The sequence below is a fragment of the Copidosoma floridanum genome, unplaced genomic scaffold, assembly GCF_036245765.1.
Source record: "Copidosoma floridanum isolate Cflo_tuat_1 unplaced genomic scaffold, Cflo_Japanese_pri ptg000008l, whole genome shotgun sequence".
In the NCBI taxonomy this organism is placed as follows: Eukaryota; Metazoa; Arthropoda; class Insecta; order Hymenoptera; family Encyrtidae; genus Copidosoma; species Copidosoma floridanum.
This window is the reverse complement of record NW_028321885.1, coordinates 7,345,158-7,364,972: the sequence shown is the minus strand read 5'-3', so window position 1 is coordinate 7,364,972 and position 19,815 is coordinate 7,345,158. Positions and strand designations below refer to the sequence as shown.

The 19,815-nt window shown below is 33.2% G+C and overlaps 1 protein-coding gene across 1 annotated transcript in view; it reads right to left on the bottom strand.

Annotated features, from left to right (window-relative positions):
* The window catches only part of bw (brown), a 904,351-nt gene extending 886,497 nt beyond the window's left edge, over positions 1-17,854 (bottom strand). Inside the window, exon 1 of the mRNA XM_089589289.1 lies at positions 17,819-17,854. Within this exon, the coding sequence (XP_089445415.1) occupies positions 17,819-17,854 (36 nt within the window). The remainder of the gene's footprint in view (positions 1-17,818) is intronic.
* Between the last annotated feature and the right edge of the window lie 1,961 nt (positions 17,855-19,815).

Genomic DNA, 19,815 nt, shown 5'->3' with positions numbered 1-19,815 from the left:
GAAAAATTTGTTGCAGTGGTATTTGAAAAATATTTTATAGTACTATTGCTCGGTAAAGTTACCATTAGCTCATTATGGAGTATTGTGTTTTAAATCACTGGAATTTACCAACGAGTCAAATTTTTTGAGGTATCTCACCCAACTAACAAAAGCTTGTTTGTATTTCATTTTTTTCTGGTTTTCAATAACTCGTAAATTTTATGCTCCTGTTCACTGACACATTTTTTGTAAACAGTGTTAAGTTTTTGAGCGTAAACAAATCTCACAATTACTTCACTATCTAAATGATTGAGCTCATGCACGTGTAAATTTATTTTATCAAAATTCGAGTAATTTTAAATACCTTTTCAATCCATTTTTTTACTGCACCTTTTCAAACACATTTTTATTGCAGCAAATAGGTACATAGTCATCTACTCATCTTACTAATACTTAAAGCAAAGTCGTTAAAACCGTTGTAATCGCTGACCGCGAAAACTGCTTAACCGATTTTGCTGAAATTTTGCGTACCGATTCTTGACACTTCCTCGATGGTTTTAGAATGGTTTTTATCTTGAAAAATTTAAGAACGATAGCAATAAATAAGCTCAAAGTTTTGCAAAAATACGCCAGCTTTTCACTTTAGTTCAGTATAATCCACTAGGTGGCATCGATATAAAATCGAAGCTACCTGTAACAAAATTGAATAAGTGTGGTTATAACAAGCCGGAGCGTCACGAAATCTTATACGATCGTATACAGGCAGTTCATCGAGCTGCATTGAGAATGTAGATGATAGTCGTGCAGCTGGGTATCCCGGTTACCGATGACGCTCCTCTCCGATGGGCAAGTGATCTAGGTATAATTTCACCCTGAACCTCCAGGATTGACGAGTGCCACCAATAGAAAATTTATTCTAACCGATGACGTCTCCGGCAGAATACCTGGAGACGTGTCTCGCCAGACCATATCCTGCTCAAACGCTCAGACTTATATGGCCGTACTACAATCTGGCTTGGTGCCGTCAGAGAATTTTTTTACTACGAATGTAAGCCAGGACAAACAGCCCAGAGGGATAACGGCTTCCTTCTCAGTGGTCGTGTCCCCAACGGCATCCCTACAGTTTCCTGACTAACAATGAGCGGTTGGTGATCCGAGGAACAACCCGAAGACGAGATATTTTTGATCAGCTGCGTACGTCCCTCATGTACGGTCTCCATCCACAGAGACTCCTAGGGTAAGAGTAAGGCTACCCGCAGCTGGCTCTCCATCATCAAGAATAACAATAAGGAATGACTGGAAATTTTACCACTGGCCCTTTTCAGGGCCAATGTAAGCATTTACATTCCCTACTTGACCATTAATCTCATCGTTCCTTTTAAGGGCCACCTAAGTTTAAACGACCTTGCCAACAAATACATTTTTACAACGATTTCTGGAGACTATTTGTCAACTAAAAGGCTATATAAAGCCGGCCACTATTAAACTAAGTCAGTCATTAACTGGTAGACGTCACGAGCAGAGTTGTTCGTTGCAAGGCTGGGAACCCCGGTGACTGACGACCCTATATTACCCTCTTGACTCTAAGCATTCAACGAGGAATCACCGATCCTCTTCAAGGTCAGCGCTGGCCAAACCTAACAGATATGAAGGAAAAAAAAACTTGAGCCAACGGGATAGTCTCCAACGGGTAAGCGTCATTAACCAATCTGTCCACCTTAGATCATCAAAACAACTGAGTCTGCAAAAAAAAGGTACTTTAGACATCAACGTCTTCGACGTTATACCAGGAGACGTTGGGAAAGAGCACTACAACTAGCCCCAAAGCTTCGGACTTAGTAATTTTTCTTCCGATCATTCTGGGTCTTCAACAGCAGGCCAGAAAAGATCACCCTGAGGTATCCAGGCCGTCACAATTGCTGTAAACTTTAGTCAAGAAAGAGTTTACTTAAAAAACTCACCGGTCTTTTTTAGGGCAATCAGACGTCGAACTACCTTGCCAGCAAATATATTAGAACTTAACAAAATTGACAGAAAATAGCCTTTAGGGGTCACAAAAGTTGCAAGAGGGTAAATTGGAAGGAAAATTTCAAATGCATCTAATGAATACAATTTTAGGCGTCAAGAAACTGACGCAGAAAATTTATCGAGATTGGAACAGCAGCCTCAAAATCGACAAATAAGGAATCCATTACGTGAGAGATCAGCTTTTTATTTTACCCTCACAGTAATCTTTTCAATCTTTAAAAATCTAAATTAAGGTTTTTAAATAAGTGAAAATATATTTGTATTTTTGTAGCAATAAAAAATGTAGAGATTAAGCTACAGGTTTTTGTTGCTCTGGTAATAAAGTTTTGAGATGAGAAAAAAAAAATTTTTTTTAATAAACATTTTTGGGAGTTTGAAATCCTAACATCTTTCAAAAATGTTCCTTTCCGTAAATTACACGGGAGAAACTGCAAATCAACCGCTCTTTATGGCTAACCATTATTTCATGGCATAAGGAACGCACGGTACTCTTCAGCATAATTTTGTGTTTTTTAATTTTTACAGTTTATTATTTGACCAAATAAATTGTATGGATTGCGAACAAATATGTTTTTAGTAAGAAGATTTTTCTTCTAAGAAGTGACAAGAATAAATGTAAAATTTCTAACTGAAAACGTTTCTCATTACATATCAACACAACGGTGTTCCGTTTAGTAAGTCTCGGGCGAAGCCGAGACGGGGGCTGCTAGTATTTATCATAACTTTGACCGTAACAAAATTTCGTTTAAGGTTGTCTTTAGTTAACTTAACTTTGTCTTACTACATGTGTATTATATTTTGTAACACTACTTGGTGATAACTTAGTTGTAAAGTAGGGTATATTATTATAACAACTAACTAAATCTTGTAAAACATCTACGTAACTGGTAACGGTACATATTTTTTGTGTAAAATATATGTACATACTCTCTTTAAACGTTAAAATGACATATTCTACTACAGCAGCTTTAACATCAAGATTTTTGGCAACTCGAAATATATCGCATTCTCTTTCAAAAAGCGTTGCAGTTCACTGCCGAAGGGTTTTGTCTTCCAGCCGGTTTGTGACATAAAGAAAGAAGGAGATTGATTATTTTTAAAAATTATATTAAAACCTGTAATTATACTATGGCAACAACTATCTTTAAAAGGTAGCGCCTATACAAATTTGCTTGATACGTCGATTACAATTAGAATAAAGGAACTCCGTTGTTGTTGGTTTTTTAAAAACGTCAGTTGAATGACATTGGCCTCCCACAACTTATCTCTAGTATTTATATCGTAAAACAATCGTGGACACAATCGTCGAATAGTCTTATGTAAAGTACAAGCATCATGTTTTTGCAGCCACTCTTGATATTCTTGTAATAGTTTCCCTTTTTCTCACTCTCATTAAATTTCGTGGACCAGCAAATGCTGACTAATGTATTAATTAAAGTACTACTTCTTTCGCATATTCTTTATTCATTAACAGCATAACCAATTTATACCACTACTTCACTTTGGAGTAGATGATAGTACTTCATGCTTATCATCATGAAAATTGTTATAGTGTTCCAAAGGTGATGAAAAAATCTTGTTTTTAAACATTTCTGCATCTTTATCGAGCGAATTTATATTACTGGTCCTATCTAACAGTAAGCTTGAACTGTCATGGTCTCCAATCATTATTTTTTATATCTAATTGTCAAAACCTTTGACAACATTTTAAATACTTCCACAAACAGTTGATTAGTTTTGTATCTCTTTTTTTAACAATGAAGCTCTCTGTTTTCTGTTGAGATAAGTAAAGCTTCTGAAACTGTGAAGTACCTTTTTTTAAAAAAGAAGCTTCCTGAGACTTATCTACGTGACGAGAGGCTCGCTTAAACTGTTTGTTTTCATATGTTGACGGCTTCATTGTCAAAAGAAAACTGAGAGTTAGGCGTTTCTTATGACTACTTTATCTGTTAATTTAACCTAGATGTGTAAATACGCTCTTTTCATATTTGAGCAGGTAAACGTATTGATACTCGTCGTCAGGAAATATACTTGCACGAAATCTCATTACGTTCAAAAGTGTCTTGCCTGCAATCAATCATAAAATAACCATGGCCTTGTTTTCTGCGTCTTAATATGACTCTTGCACAAATTTTGAATCTTCAGAATATATCTGTCTCGATATAAATGCACGATCACGATCGCGAGAGTTTTTAAATACGACCATATCAGACATATTCAAACTTATGTCTCGCGAATAAGTTGGCTTGTGAACAATATTTTGTATTGTGAACATTATACTAATATTTTTATGGTGATTTCCTTTTGTGAAAAGATCTACAACATCATTTGATAACTCACACATCAGATCGTCAGCAATTAAAAGTTCTTTAAGTTAAGGGTCGTTTGAATAATCCAAGGGTTTTGGCAACGAATTGTAAAATTCCATTTCCCATTTATTTTTTAAAAAATTTTCACTTCCACAACCATTGTGCCACTCTCCACAATAAAATAAAATGCGGTCGTACGTAACGCCAGCCATTTGTTCTAAATTGTTTTCAACTCTTTTAACAAAAACTCTTTTTTTACAGCTAGCTGGGCCGTAAATCATGCTCGTTTACAAGTATTGCTAGCGGGTATTCATTTTGCCAATATTTTTCATACTAATTATATTTTAAAAAGTTTCTACGTTAAACACTAGGAGACAGTGGTTGCAACTACGGTGTCATAGCTAATACTTACATATGTACATGTATACTCACTTATATAGATGTACATCTACACATGAGTTGGTTCAATGTGTAAGTGTCAGCTTGTGTGTCTCTGCGTACTTATCGAACATCTTATCTCTCATTTTCTCAGCTACTAACTCGTATGCTTTTATTACTTACGAGATAGTTGTATTACCTTCTTTGGATTCTGGAAGATGCAAGTCCTGAATAGCTTAGTTTGTTTATGATTTTATAGGAGTGAAATTAATGATTTAACTTAATCTCCTTGGGCCTTACATTTTATTTTTATTTTTTTAATGGTATTTTTTAAATATTTGTTATTACTTCAAATATTAAAGTTATACTTGTGCAGGTGCGTTAAACGCCCGAGTAAATGAACGAGTTCAGAATTTCGACCTCGATAAAATATGTACACATACTACACAACGTCTAAACAAACAACACAGTACACCTTTTAAATGGTAGTTAATTTCGTTTTTTTTACCTTAACCAATTTTCAATAAAAAAACACACTTTCCTGTAGGTTTGAACCTGTGCTCTCTTGCACACAAACCGAGGCCCTTACCCACTCTTCTATAAATGGCCCCAAAATTTAAAACTCGATTACTTTTTTTTAAAGTATAGTTCATAACTTATTTGTAACACAAAAATATTCATCGACTGTTAATTGAATAGTTGCGTTTAATTAATAAATAAACAGTTCATTCGACAAAGTAATTTTTTTTATCAAATGATATTTTTTCAACTGAGAAATTAGTACATTTTGGCATAGCAGCTTTTCAATCTAATAATAATGATTAATTTTTTTAGCATTGCTTTGTTACTTCTACAATAAATGAACAAATGATTGTTCATACAATTTTCTTGTTTTTTTCTCGAAACTTTCAAAAATTTTCAATGTATTCTATAAAACATCAATTAATTTTTATTACGTTTTACTCTTTCACAATTTTTTCATTTGTAATTTAGGTGGTTTTTTGAGTTAAGGATATTTATCAAAATTAGTGGTGGAAGAGTTATTAGAGGTGAGAGGAGCGCAAATATACGCAACAACGCTGGCAATTATTTGCTTGCTTTAGCATACTCGACCCCATTTTGTCACATTATAAAAAAAAAAATTACTTGTAGATCTGTTCGAAAATGAAATAGGTTTATCTAAAAGTAATGTTTTTTACAAAAAAATTCGGAGATTTATACAGATAATATAAATGCGATCTAGCGTAATTTTTTCGTCAGGTTACATGTTCGATTGCGATAATTAAAATTGGAACATATGAAAAAGGATACAGTTAAAAGACCTGCAATATTTAGGGCATTTTTGATACTATTTTGAATATACGTTTAACATTTGAATAATATCTCTCAAAAAAACGTATGTCACTGGCATGTGATACTACCTTGTTAAAGAAAGCGGTACTACAAAATGATTTTTCTTAACTTTTTCAGATACAGTTGTGTTTTGGGTAGCAACTATAGACTGAGAATAAGGGTATGAGCGTATGCGGTAGATGGGATCATGATATTAGAGATGTAATCAGTGTCGGTGGTAGGAGGCAGCTTTGAAGTATCGAAAGATTCAATAAAAGTTTTACTGACCAGCCTACATACTGTTCGTATTTTATTGTACTGCATAATATTGTTTATAATTATCGATTTATTAAACATTAAAATATTTATGAAAACCACTCCGAATCAAGGTAGGTATATACATTTTAACGAGAACTGCACTACCATCATACACAATATTGTTTTATAGGTGGTTAATTTATTTTCGTGAGTCTATTTATTTAAAGATGACTTGCACAAATATATAAATTTATTATTTTATTTTGCATTATTTTATTTTACATCTTTTTTTTTCTTTCTGAATGATAAAATTTTAATACTCTTAATAGAGTCATCCTTAAAAAAAGTAGTCACCTTACAAAGCTGACTGTGTACTTCGTGGCTCTCTAAAGTGTCAAATGACAACTAAAGTGAGCTGCTAAGCCTAAACACATAAAAGCAGAAAGTACCAGCCGCAGAGTATGTAAGACAAAGAAGTTTTGACTACAGCTTCACGCAAGATGCATTTCTTTGCACAGCGTTTTAGTTAGTAGCCCAGTGCTGCTTATAGAGTTCAGACCTTAATTACTTATTTTATAATAACTTGCGAAAGAGTGACTTATTGTTCGTTTCTATATTTTGTTTCCTTTGCCTTTTTTATACAAGTAATTTAAAATAAATTAATACAAAACAATCTGAAGAAGGTTTCAGTTATTAAAACTAATAGTTTATATTAGTTAAAAGACAAATAATAGTTAAGAGATACCGAGTTCACCCGAAGCTGCTAGATAAAAGAAAGGTACGTTAATATGTTTCATAAAACATTTTTTCTCTCTCCTTTTCTATAAACGAACGCATAAGACTACGCTCTATAACCTTGAGCTCTAAATTAAAGAGAGGGCTGAATGAAATCTATCATGGTTTAACAAAAATGAAAGCAGAGCGTGGTTGAGTCTCTAGCTATTAGTTTTTTGATCATACGTTCTCTTATTATTATTTTTAAAGAAACAATAAACACCATTTACAGAAGCATATTAATAATAAATGACGGATAACACCCTATATAGTGTAGTGTGTACGGACGTGTATATGCTGTGCCGTTGCGGAGAGCATACAATATGCAGTGTTTTGTTACCATTTAAAAGAAATAAATAGAATAAAAATAATAATAGATTGATAAATATATAATAAAATAAACGAAAAAATTTTACTGCCATAAAAAATGACAAAAAAAACGATAACATTGTTTATTAAGTAAAAGTACAAGAATCGAAATTAGTGATCTCTTAAACTGCACATATAGAACTACACCTTAACATCAAATCTGCTAACTAAATCAGTCCATTGACTTCTATCTTAAGTCTGCTCATCAAACAAATTCGATTTCTTAGTCCTGCTTCTATAGCAAACATTCTCAATCCAGGATTTGCTTATTAGAGCGATCTTTTCTAAATTTACAAAAACAATCAAGTGCATCATAACACAGTGAATAAAAAAAAATATATATCTATAAAGATTCAAAGTACGAATAATACCAGCACATTAATTCTCTAACGTAGGCAGGTAACAAGAAAAACAAAAGAAGTGGCAAAGAACATGGCTATTAGCTGAAAAAATTTTTCTTGAAAAAAAATTAGGTTCTATTAATAACCAATTACAACGTTCCTATAATTCTCATAAGCCACACACTAATTTATTCAAAAATAATTAGTTTTAAATACAAGTAGTATATACACTTTAGAAAAACAATTCTTATACTTCAGAAATTGATGTTCAGGAGAAGTGCAATAATATTAAAAATCAATCAAATACATGGTTTAGTGAATTATTTGGTTTTGAGAAAAAAAACTAAAGAAAAAAAAAGTTAAGTTGTATGTCACACTCTCTCTTTCTATCTCTCTCTCTGTGCAAAAATAGCCTTTAATCATGCACTGCGCAGAGCAATTCAGATATATAGCTCTGTATGGTATGCTAAAAATTCCTGCACCCTACACTCTTTTTCTAGCTTACAGCAGAGGGTACCATATGCGTGGTCTTGATTTCACTCTCTCACTTTCTTTTCTGGACATTATACACAGTACACTTATTGTTTCGTTGGAAGGCGTACACCTATAAAATATACTGCAACTTTGTTGTATATTCATGAGCTTAACAAGCTTTTATACTATGTATATGTATTCGTACACACCTAAGAAAAAGCCATAGTTTTCTCTATTGTCTATCACTGATTATTGGTAGCATGTTAAATCCATAAGTAACGTTATTATTTATACATCAACGCTGTGGACAAAGACTATGCCCAGATTGGTTCTAGACGACAACTATGCCCTTCTGACGTTCCAGGCGAAGATTATGCCTTTTTTTTAGTCCGGGCAAAGACTATGCCGTTTTCTCGCGTCCAAACGAAGACTATGCCCTTTTTTCTAGTCCGGATGAAAACTATGCCATTTTTTCCGAATCTGGGTTAAAACTATGCCCACGTTCGGACGAAAACTAAGTTAAAAAACATCTAAGTATTAGTTACTAATCCTTCTTGTGTTGTTCTTCCCTTAAGACAAAAAACTCTCCAGATTTGCTGATTCATGCTTTTGGCCGCTAACAGCCATTAGTACGCTGGAAGACGCTCACGAAAACGAAGCTCCTGAAAACGATTTAATATTTTATATTAAGTTTTTGTGATACTCGTATACAAGTATCTAAGTATGCCTTTGTAATAAAAACAATACGTATTCATTATTCTTAGCAGGTGTAGTGGCTTTAGTATTTGCAGTTTATGTAAGTATTAGAAAAAAAGGGAATCAGCTTTTTTTAAATATTTCGTAGAGTAAATATTATAGAAACTGTAGGCAATAACCACTACATAAATATATTGGACTACATATCTAACTTGAAACACAAATGTAAGGTGAGCTTAAACGAATTTCACTTTATCCGGGGTCTAGAAAAGATCAACATCTTAGTCCAGACCCAGAGAAAATGGAATAATCTTCTCCCTGACTAGAAAAAAGGTCATAATTTTAGTCTGCACTACACAAAAAAGCATAGTCTTCATCCAGACGCAATAAAAGGGCATAGTCTTCGTCCGAGATCCCAGAAGGGCATAGTTGTCGTCCGAACTAAACAAAAGAGCATAGTTTTTGTCCAAACTCTGGAAAAGGGCATAGTCTTCATCCGGAATTCCAAAAGGGCATAGTTTTCGTCTGGACTATAGTAAAAGGCATAGTTTTTATCCAGACTTAGAAAAAGGGCATAGTTTTCGTCCAGGCTTTAAAGTAGAGCATAGTCTTTATCTGGGGCGTCGATATGGGCGTACCTAATAATTTTTTTATTCCTTGTATCTTTCGTGATTCATGGCAAGGATCTAACAAATTGTTTCTCATTATGAAATAAGCAAACTAAAATAAAAATATACAAAACAAAATTTTTTTTTCTCTTGAATATAATTAAATCCAATTAAAGAAAAAAATGGGGTGATATTTAGTATAAAAATACAGGATAAGAAAAAGAGAAAAAACTTATACAAAACATAGTAAGTAACAAAGAAAATAATTAAATGGTGAAAATGGTTAACGAAAACGATAATCCCGTTCATGCCGATTTAAAAATAGCTAAAGCGCTAATAAAGTCCCATAGTGCCAGCTTCTTGTTCAAACATGCGATTTAATCTATTCCCTTATTCGATGGGAAAAATATTCCACTCAGTGACTTTATTTAGGATGTTACAAATGGATAAAGTTGGGTTAGAGATAATCAAAAAAATTTATAAAAAAAGGGCAGCGTTACAAAATTTTCGAGATGCTGCGCATATAAGCGTTAGCAGCCAAGACTTTAAAGACCTTAAGGCATTAATAAAGCATTTAAAATAAGATATGCAACAAGAAAACCGTTGCTTACTATCGAATTAATCTGCAAGAAGTATGTTACCGACAAGACCAATTGGTGCTCGCCTGCTTTCCTACCCAATGTAAAGACAATCAAAGGATTATGCGTTGAGAATGGAAAGCTAAATGAGAGCAGATATAATCCCAGACATACGATACCAAGGACTGCCTTACAGTAATTTTAAAAATAATCTAAATAATTTATATCAGCAGAAAAATAGGAACCCTGATCAGTCATTCTCATTGCAGCAAACAGTACAAGTTAATAAACACCAAATCAACAATAAGAATCACGATGGTAATAGGCAGTAGAATAACCACCAGAATAGTAATAGACATTATCAACAATATAGCAACACACAAAATTATCGCAGAAACTATCAAAATCAGAGAAAAGATCAGAGTGTTCAAAATCAGTTGAATAAGTCTATTTATCATCAGAATATCCAATCAGTAACAGTTTTTAAAATCAGCCCAAATCAGGAAATGATCGTTTGTCACATCATTTGAACTTTCAGGCAGGTCAGCTCAATCGTCGTTCGAAAGTAAGCTTCCAAAGACAAAATTCAACCCCTACACTAAATATGCAGTGCAAGAAGTGAGCATACCACCGTAATCGAAACTGTTTACATCCGCACTTGCCAATGACTTGGCATAAACGATGATACTACAAACATCAGGTTGTCTCTCTGAGGAGAAAAAAATCATTTTATTACACTTAAGCTCGATAATGCCACCGCCATAAAGTTGGTAAAGTTAGACTAGTTGCACTCAAATTCACGTGTAAAAAATAGTAAAACCATACATTTAATCACAATTATATCTTACTTATTTATAACCCAAAAAACAGCGTATATAGCGATACAAGAAAAACCTACAATTTTTTATGTTAGTCCCAAAAATTTTTGACATAAAAAATGGCTGACTATAAAACAAAAACTTGTGTAGATAACAAGCCACATTATTGTATGACCAAGATGCTACAGTATTAGACGATGCCGTAACGAATCTAATTTATTTTTTTTAAGCTCTTAAAGTAATAAAGCAATTGAAAAGAAGATGAAAGCAAACGGCAATGAAACTTAAGAAATAAGCCCAGAAAAATCAAAATTGAGCCACTACCTTTCATACTAACAAAAAAGCTAAGTGTCTTAAGGATAAGATTGACCAACAATAATTTTATAATCAATACATTGCAAGGGGGCACTTCTATTACCTAGAATTGATAATACACGCTTTACATTTATATTTATATTCATCTATAAAAAATCCGTCCAATAGAAAATTCAATAGTACACATTTTTTTTTATATACATATATTTCATTTTATAAAAAATTCCTATTTGAAAATTCAAATTTGAACGCCGCGCTCGGGGAATGTGCATCGAGTACGTTAAAAAAAGGCTAGAGCGCGTTTACCCAAAGAAGGGAAAACCTGCTACTCAAAAGGAAATAACATTAGCACAAAAGGCACCAGTGTGCAATGCAAAGTAGTCCTCTTCCAGCGAGCCTGGGACGCGGTATATCCGTTGCTCACCCAGACCTGGAACTTTCCCGTGCACCGGTACAATACCGCGACGAGTACGAAGGGAGAGAAAGAGACGAAGTACGAAGGGCGATAGCTGAAAAGTAAGTGTGTACACCACCAGCAGGTAACACTTCCTCTAACCGGTATCTACTTGGACTTTCGGTGCTCGACCGCTTTAAGCGTGGAGACGACGCATCCCCAAGTAGTCGAGGCACTAGGGTTAGCGACCACGTTCTTAGGCGAAGTTCCTGGGTCGACGACTTGAGCAGTGCTCAAGACACCCAAGGGCCCTGAGAACGACCTAACCTTTCGTGACTTGGTAGGATAGGTAGTTACCTAACACTAACTTTCCGTGGTTGTAATAAAAATTCGTATTAGTCTAACCTAACGTGTTTAAGCAGAGATATTAAGGAGGGAAAATTCAAATTGTCATTTATGTAAAATTCTCTATTAAAAGGGCAGATAAATTTTGAGTATATTATCGAGTATATAATATATTTCCTTTTTTCATTATTAACGTAAATAATCGCGATTACTCGAATACAATTACTACATGTAAAAATTGAAGATACAATTTCCTTAGAATTATATAATTGAATAAATATAAGATAATAAAAAATATATTGATTGTACTTATTGAAGCAAACCTTCCCTTCCACGTAAAATTGCGAGTTCCTTTTATAGTTTAAGATAAAAACTAGAAAAATAGCTGTTAAGATTTAAAATCGTTTATATAAACTGAGAATATTATCTGGACCCCAAAAAGGGACAGAAATAAAATGAAAAAGATATTAGATTAGAAAAATATTGAATAAGTTGAAAAAGATGTTAAATTATTAAATTAATTAAATTAAGGAAATATTCAGGAGAATTCAATAAAGTAATAATCAATAAACAATTGCTGTATATGGTGAAGGAATTAATTGATTATTCAACAGATAAATTTTGAAACTTGATGATAATTATTTTTAAGTATTGTATATAATCGGCTATCTAAGCAATTTCGCTCTTTTACACAGGGCAACGAACCCGCCCTCTGACATAAACACTATCGTTGTTTGTGTGTTGGTTCCTATTCTTAGAGTTTCCTCGGTACAGATAATATTCTTAGCCGATTGTTACCACCACCAATTAACCGGGGTTATACTCAAAGAAAGGAAAGTCGTAAATGGTACCCCTGGTGGGACTCGCAATCGTAAGAGGGAGCGTTTAAATGGGTGCAAAAAAAATTATATTAGTTTAACCCGCAATATGTTGTAGATGCCAAAATCCAAGGCGAATAATAAGCCAACTGCGTACCCTGGGCTCCGTTATCAGGCAATAGTGCGACGAATTGAGGAGCTCGAAAGAGAAAACGCTACACAAAAACAACAACTACTAGAACTCGAAGCACAAATCATACACATATATTCCCTAGAGCCAGTCATAGATACTATTAACAGAAAAATAAATAAATTAAAATAAGTCCGACAAAAAGACCTGACCCAAATAACCAACGAACTCAACAAATTTTATTTAACTGATTGTAATTTTAACAGATACTTTACCTTCCTTGATTCGGAAATTACACATATTTATAAAACCAATCCGAAGAGTCAATCATACCTAAAAACGAAGCATTTAAAGACATAAGAGCTGATGTGCATTCTAGAGATAAATATAACAAATTTATTTTATCACAAAAAAATGACGAAAGTATTAAACCCACTGATAATGAAACTGATAAAAATGGCATTCACCCATCGCAATCTATAAAACATATTAAACGATTCCGAGGACTAACAGGATACTATAAACGTTTTATTAAATATTTTTAAAAAAACCGAAGCCACTATCAAATTTATTACAAAAAAAAAAAAATTTTAATGCACCAGAGTCCAAAAAAAGAGTTTCCGAATACTAGAAGACCATATATATCAAGAAACTAAGTTACAATTTTTTGACTTACGTATATTTATCAAGTTAACAGATAAATCTACCTCATTCGACCAGTATTAAGTTAAGAAAAAGATGGGTTTGACCACTCCATTACCTTTATTCAAGAACTTTTAATAAAGCTTATATTATTTATTCCACAACTGAAGATAATAGCATAGCTGCATTGTATGTAATGCATCTTTTCCATTCCTACTTATTAGAACCTAAATTTGTTCTTGTAGCTAATCATAAGCTATTGAATTGGATGCACACAAAAGAATATCTAGGACAGCGTTTAATGTGCTAAATATTAAAATTCATAGATTATCAAGAAAGTTTAAGATACAAGTCAAGAAAACTCGATACCAACGCTGATGCTTTAACTAAAAATCCAGTAGGACAGTTTTTGTATACAGAAGATAATATAAATAATGGATAACCATTATTCAAAGTGATGATGATAAGTGAAAAAAAAACAGAGAAAAAAAAATACTTTCAAAGTCAGAGAAGAAGAATAGTGACGACATCTTTTTTAACTTATATCAAACCTAAGGCATTGTCAACAATCCTAAAGGAGACAGTAGAAGTAAAAAAAGCGAGCAGCATGACTATATTTGGAACAGGTATACCTAAATTAGCTTAAGGCCCTGTACAACGTTCGTCTCCATTGGACCCTCGGTCTCAGCTTCGCGCTAGACTTACTGAATCGAACACCATAGTTTGCTGCCACGTAATATAAACTACTTTAAGTTAAAAATTTAGTATAAATTTTTAACATTTCTTAAAATAAAATAAATTCTACTGAAAACATTTTTGTTCGATATCCATACAATACCTATGATTACATAATAAGTTATATTGAGTAAAAAAAAATAACAATGCTGACAAATACCGTAAATTTCTTACATCATAATATAATTGTTGACCTCAAAGGGTTGCAAATTTGCACTTTCTCAAGTGCTAATAAATGAAAAGAGTTACTTGTTACAATTCTAAATATTTTAAACTCACAAAATATAAATAATTCAACAATTGACTCTTCCAATCTCATAATTTTTTTACCCCAGCAACAGGGTTCTAGAGCTTTACCTATCCATTTTTTATCGCCATAATAAATACAAATTTATATTATCCTACCAATTTGACGATCAGGAATATTTAAGAAAGACTGTCAGGGTTGTAATAAACAGCTGATCTATTACTTGATGAGATCCTTATTAGTCAATTTTGACGCTGCTGTTTCAATCTCAAAAAATATCCTGCATTAACTTTTTGATGCCAAAAATTGTACACTCTAAAAACATGTAAATAATTGAATGACAAACACACAATTTAAAATTTTTTTTGCGATACAATTCAAAAGAGAGTTTTAAGAAAAATTCGTAGGAAAAATCCAGTTGATTTTTACCATTTGTTTAATAAAAGAAAGCTGGCATAACTACGACCCAAAACTATTGTTCTATGATTTCTGATTACAATCCCATACCAAATTATTCAACAACCTTCTCTGCAGAATTCCCTGCAGACGTCCTGCACCCTTTCCTGTAAGTATATTGCTTCACAATTCTACAGATTAAGGTGCAGCTATTTTTGTAGACTTCCCAGCAGACTGGACTGTCTTAAATTTTCAAAAAATACAGTAATGTCAAGATCTAATTTGTTAATATTATATTAATGACAGTTAGCACTATCATTCGCAGGGTGACACCATAATTAAAAAGTTACTGTTTTTTAACAATTTTTGATAAAAAACATCTTACGAGGTTATACTTTAATAGGCGCGTTACGCGCGAGAGTCAATCAATGGTTTTAGAATTTGAACCTTGAGAAAGTATGTGGTAATAATAAAATTTTTCTACCTTGAGGGTTTTTGAGAGGCTGGTGTTCTCTCGGTAGAAAAAAAAGTATCCACCACATAAGCGCCATCGCTCTGTAGCTACCTTATGTCCCTTGGGCCCTGCTTCACAGGTCCCTTGGGTCGCAAAATATCCCCGGAGACGATGCCACTTATCTGACAAAAACTTCTATTTCATGTAACTCCCTCTTTGTCCCACCTTCCCCACCACACCGCTTGACACCCACTTCCTCCACATCACGTGACACCACAGAGAACATATCTTATTTCTCATTGTATTAAATTTTGTTTCTTATTTCTCAACTAATTATTTAAAAAAAAAATAATAATAAAAACGTTTTCACGACATTTGAGCCCGCGATCTTTTGCACACAAACCGAGGTCCTTACCCACACTCCTATGGACGGTCCTATTGGTTAAAACTCAATTACTTTTTTTGTGATATGGTTTGCTACCTATTTGTAATAAAAATATTTATTTACTGTTTAGTTATTAATTTGGTGTGGATTATAACTAGCTTGTTTGTTTCAATACTTTTCTTTTCAACTAACAAATTAGTATATTTTATCAGAGCAACTTTTCTGTGTATTATAAATATTCATTTACTCATTATTAGTTTTTTACTTTTACAATAAATAAATAAATAATTGCTGACAAAATTTGTTCAATTTTTTCAAAATTTTCAAAAATTTTTTATATTATGTATTTTATGCTATTAAAACGTTTAGTAGTTTTATTTAAGTTCTATTTTTTTACTTTTTTTTTTTTTCATGGTTAAGGTGATTTTTTGACTTAAGGACGTTCTTTACACTTGGCGGGGAAAAAATTTGGAAAGGTAAGAGTAGCGAAAATATATGAGGAAATCCACAAAAAACATCCTGTTTTGTCCCCCATTTTAGTAAAAAAAGATTATCTGTAGGCTCACCTTTGAGATCAGGCTCATTTTACAATTAACGTGAGTACACTTACTTTAACCTTAAACTCACTACCTTCGTGTTCAATACTGTTTCATAGCTTTCGAAATTGCATTTTTTTTTAAATTGTTTTATAATTGTTAAAAAGTCAAGTTGTGCAAGGCATTTTCTCATCGGTGTAGCATTGATTTTGTTTCCAGTTGAGGAGGAAAGCCTCGACTCAGGAACACTCAATGTCAAGTGGTGGCATGTACAGGTACTAAGAGATACTTTCTGAGCACGGTGGAGAACCGAGTACCTGTCCAACAAAGGAACAAGTGGTACAAAAAGCACCCCAACTCTCAACTAAAGGACATCGTCTTCATTTAAAAAGAGCTCCAGCCACCTTCCAAGTGGCTAATAGGCCAAATTGTAAGGATCTACGTTGGTGGTGGCAAGCCATTGTAGAAGTATGCTCGTCCTTCCGTGGCAGGTGGGATTGCAGCCAAAAAAGATTAGTGAATATAAATATTGACTTATCCCTAGTTCCTCTTATAATTCATGGCTTGGGCCAGTTGATTGCTCTTATATGACTAATTTTCAGATTTTTCATTTAAGTTTATTTAATTGGAGCTCATCTGACACGTAGAGTCTTATTAATTGTTAAATATGCGTTGCAGCGTTAGGCATGCTGCAATCGATTATCGACTTCCATCGATCATCAATCATGCCGGATACTCGTGAGTTCCGGACATCGAAAGCCTTTCAGATTTTAATTGGTGCCATGGCACCTGAGACTAACATGCTTGCAAAAGTCTCATTTTACTTGCGCGCATCCCGTTTCAGCTTGCCATGATTTGGCAAACCGTGCCTGTGATGTTAATTACAGTAGCTTTTGTAATGGTTTACGTGCCGAGTTCAGATAATTAGGATTTAAGAATGAAAAAAGGGTCAATCTATCCAGAAAACTCGTGTTTATGTACCAGTAGTTTTGCCCCATCCGCTGACTCCTGTCTGGTGCTTGGCCAACCGAGCACAAACATCATGCTGTACCAAGTCGTGATTACAAATGGCGAAAACAATATTCCTATTATTGTAACTACATCCCTAGATTCTAATGAATTGTATTATGTGTTAATTATAAGCCAAAAAGGCTGTACTTTATTGTAAAACATCATAATACTAGGTAAATAACAATTTTACCTTGCACAAATTGCCAAGGCAAGTAAAAATCCTATTTTTTAGGCTTTTTTAGAATTACATGCTTATTCAGGTATCTATCGCTTTCAGTAGCCAAGTGTATTCTGCTCTTCCTTTGTTGCAACCAATTGCATATTACTTTCTTTACGTCCTCTTTCGTACATAGTTTTTGCATTTCACACGTGATATCTGCGAAAAATGTCTTGTCCTTTAAAAAATCATCTTTCAGACTAATTTAAAGACTTTTTGACAGTATTTCCTGCAGACTTTTATGCATGTACATTGCCCCAAAATTCTTCAGACTGAGCTGCAGCCATTCCTGAAGAATCCTCTTCAGACTTGGCTGTCTCAAATTTTCAAAAAAAAAAGTTGTGTCCAGATCTCATTTTTTGATGGTATATCAGCCGCATATGCTACTATTATCTAATTAATAACGCCAAAACTAGAATAGAAAAATCGTGAAAATAAAGAACTTTATTCAGACTAACAAACGTTTCAATGGCATAAAATACAAATTATGAGAAAATTTTGAAAAAAAACGAAAAAATTGTGTGAACAATTATTTATTTATTTATTTGTTGTGAAAGAAACAAACTTATAGTGAGTATATAGATTTTTATAATACATAGAAAATCTGCTGTGCTTAAATATACTCATGTGTTATTTAAAAGAAAAATATTAAAAGAAACAAGCTAGTTTAGCAAATAAACAATTAATTTACATTCTATACCAAATTAATAATTAAACAGTAAATAAATATTTTTATAACAAATAGACTGCGAACCATATTATAAAAAAAGTAATTGAGTTTTTACTATTAGGACCGTCCATAAGAGTGTGGGTAAGGACCTCAGTTTATGTGCAAAAGATCGTGGGTTCAAATGTCGCGAAAAACGTTTTTATTATTATTATTTTTTATTTAATAATAATTAGTTGAGGAATAAGAAACAAAATTTTATACAATTGGGAATAAGATCTGTGCTATGTGGCGTCACGTGATGTGAAGGAAACGGCTGCCAAGCAGTATGGCGGGGAAGGTGGGGCAAAGGAGAAGTTACATGAAAATTTCATTTTTACCACATGCTTCCTCAAGATCCGAATTCTGAAACCATTGATTTACTCTCGCGCATAACGCGCCTATAGAAGTATAACCTCAAAAAATGTTTCTTGTTAAAAAATTGTTAAAAAACAGTAACTTTTCAATTATGGTGTTATCATACGCATCATAGCGACCACTGTCATTGGTATACTATTAATAAATTAGATCTTGACATAACTTTATTTTCTTGAAAATTCACGATAGACCAGTCTGAAGGGGAGTCTACAGGAATAGCTGCACTATAATCTGTAGGATCCTGAAGCAATATACCTACAGGAAAGTTTGCAGGAAACTCCGTATGTAAGGCTGTTAAATAATTTAAACCGGGATTGCAATCAAACATAGAAAAATAGTTTTGGATCGAAGTTATGCCAGCTTTCTTTTAGTAAACAAATGGTAAAAATCAACTGGATTTTTTAACCGAATTTTTCTTGAAACTCTCTTTTGCATCGTATCGCAAAAAAAAGGTGAAATTATACGTTTGTCATTTAATTATTTACATGCTTCTAGCGTATACAATTTTTGGCAGCAAGAAACTGACGCAGAATATTTTTAGAGATTAAAACAGCAGTGTCAAAATCGACTCATCAGATATTCATCAAGTGAGAGATCAGCAGTCCATTACCACCATGACAATCTCACTTAATTGTTCCTGATTATAAAATAGGTAGAATAATGTAAATTTGTATTCATTACGGCGATAAAAAATGGATAGGTGAAACTCTGAAACTCTGTTGCTGGGGTACAAAAATTATGAGATTGGAAGACTAAATTGTTTAATTATGTATATTTTGTGAGTTTAAAATTTTTACAGTTGTAACAAATAGCTCTTTTCATTTAATGGAACTTAGAAAGTGCAAATCGGTGACCCTTTTAGGCCAACAATTCTATTATGGTGTAAGAAATTTACGGTATTTGTCAGCATTGTTATTTTTTTTTTACTCAATTTAACTTATTATGTAATCATATGTATTGTATGGATATCAAACAAAAATGTTTTTAGTAAGATTTTTTTTATTTAAAGTAATGTTAAAAATACATGCAAAATTTTGAACTCAAAGATGCTCATATTACGTGGCAGCACACTACAGTGTTCAGTAAGTTCAGTAAGTCTAGCACGAAGCTAAGACCGAGAGTCCGATGGAGACAAACGTTGTACAGGGCCTTAAGCTAATTTAA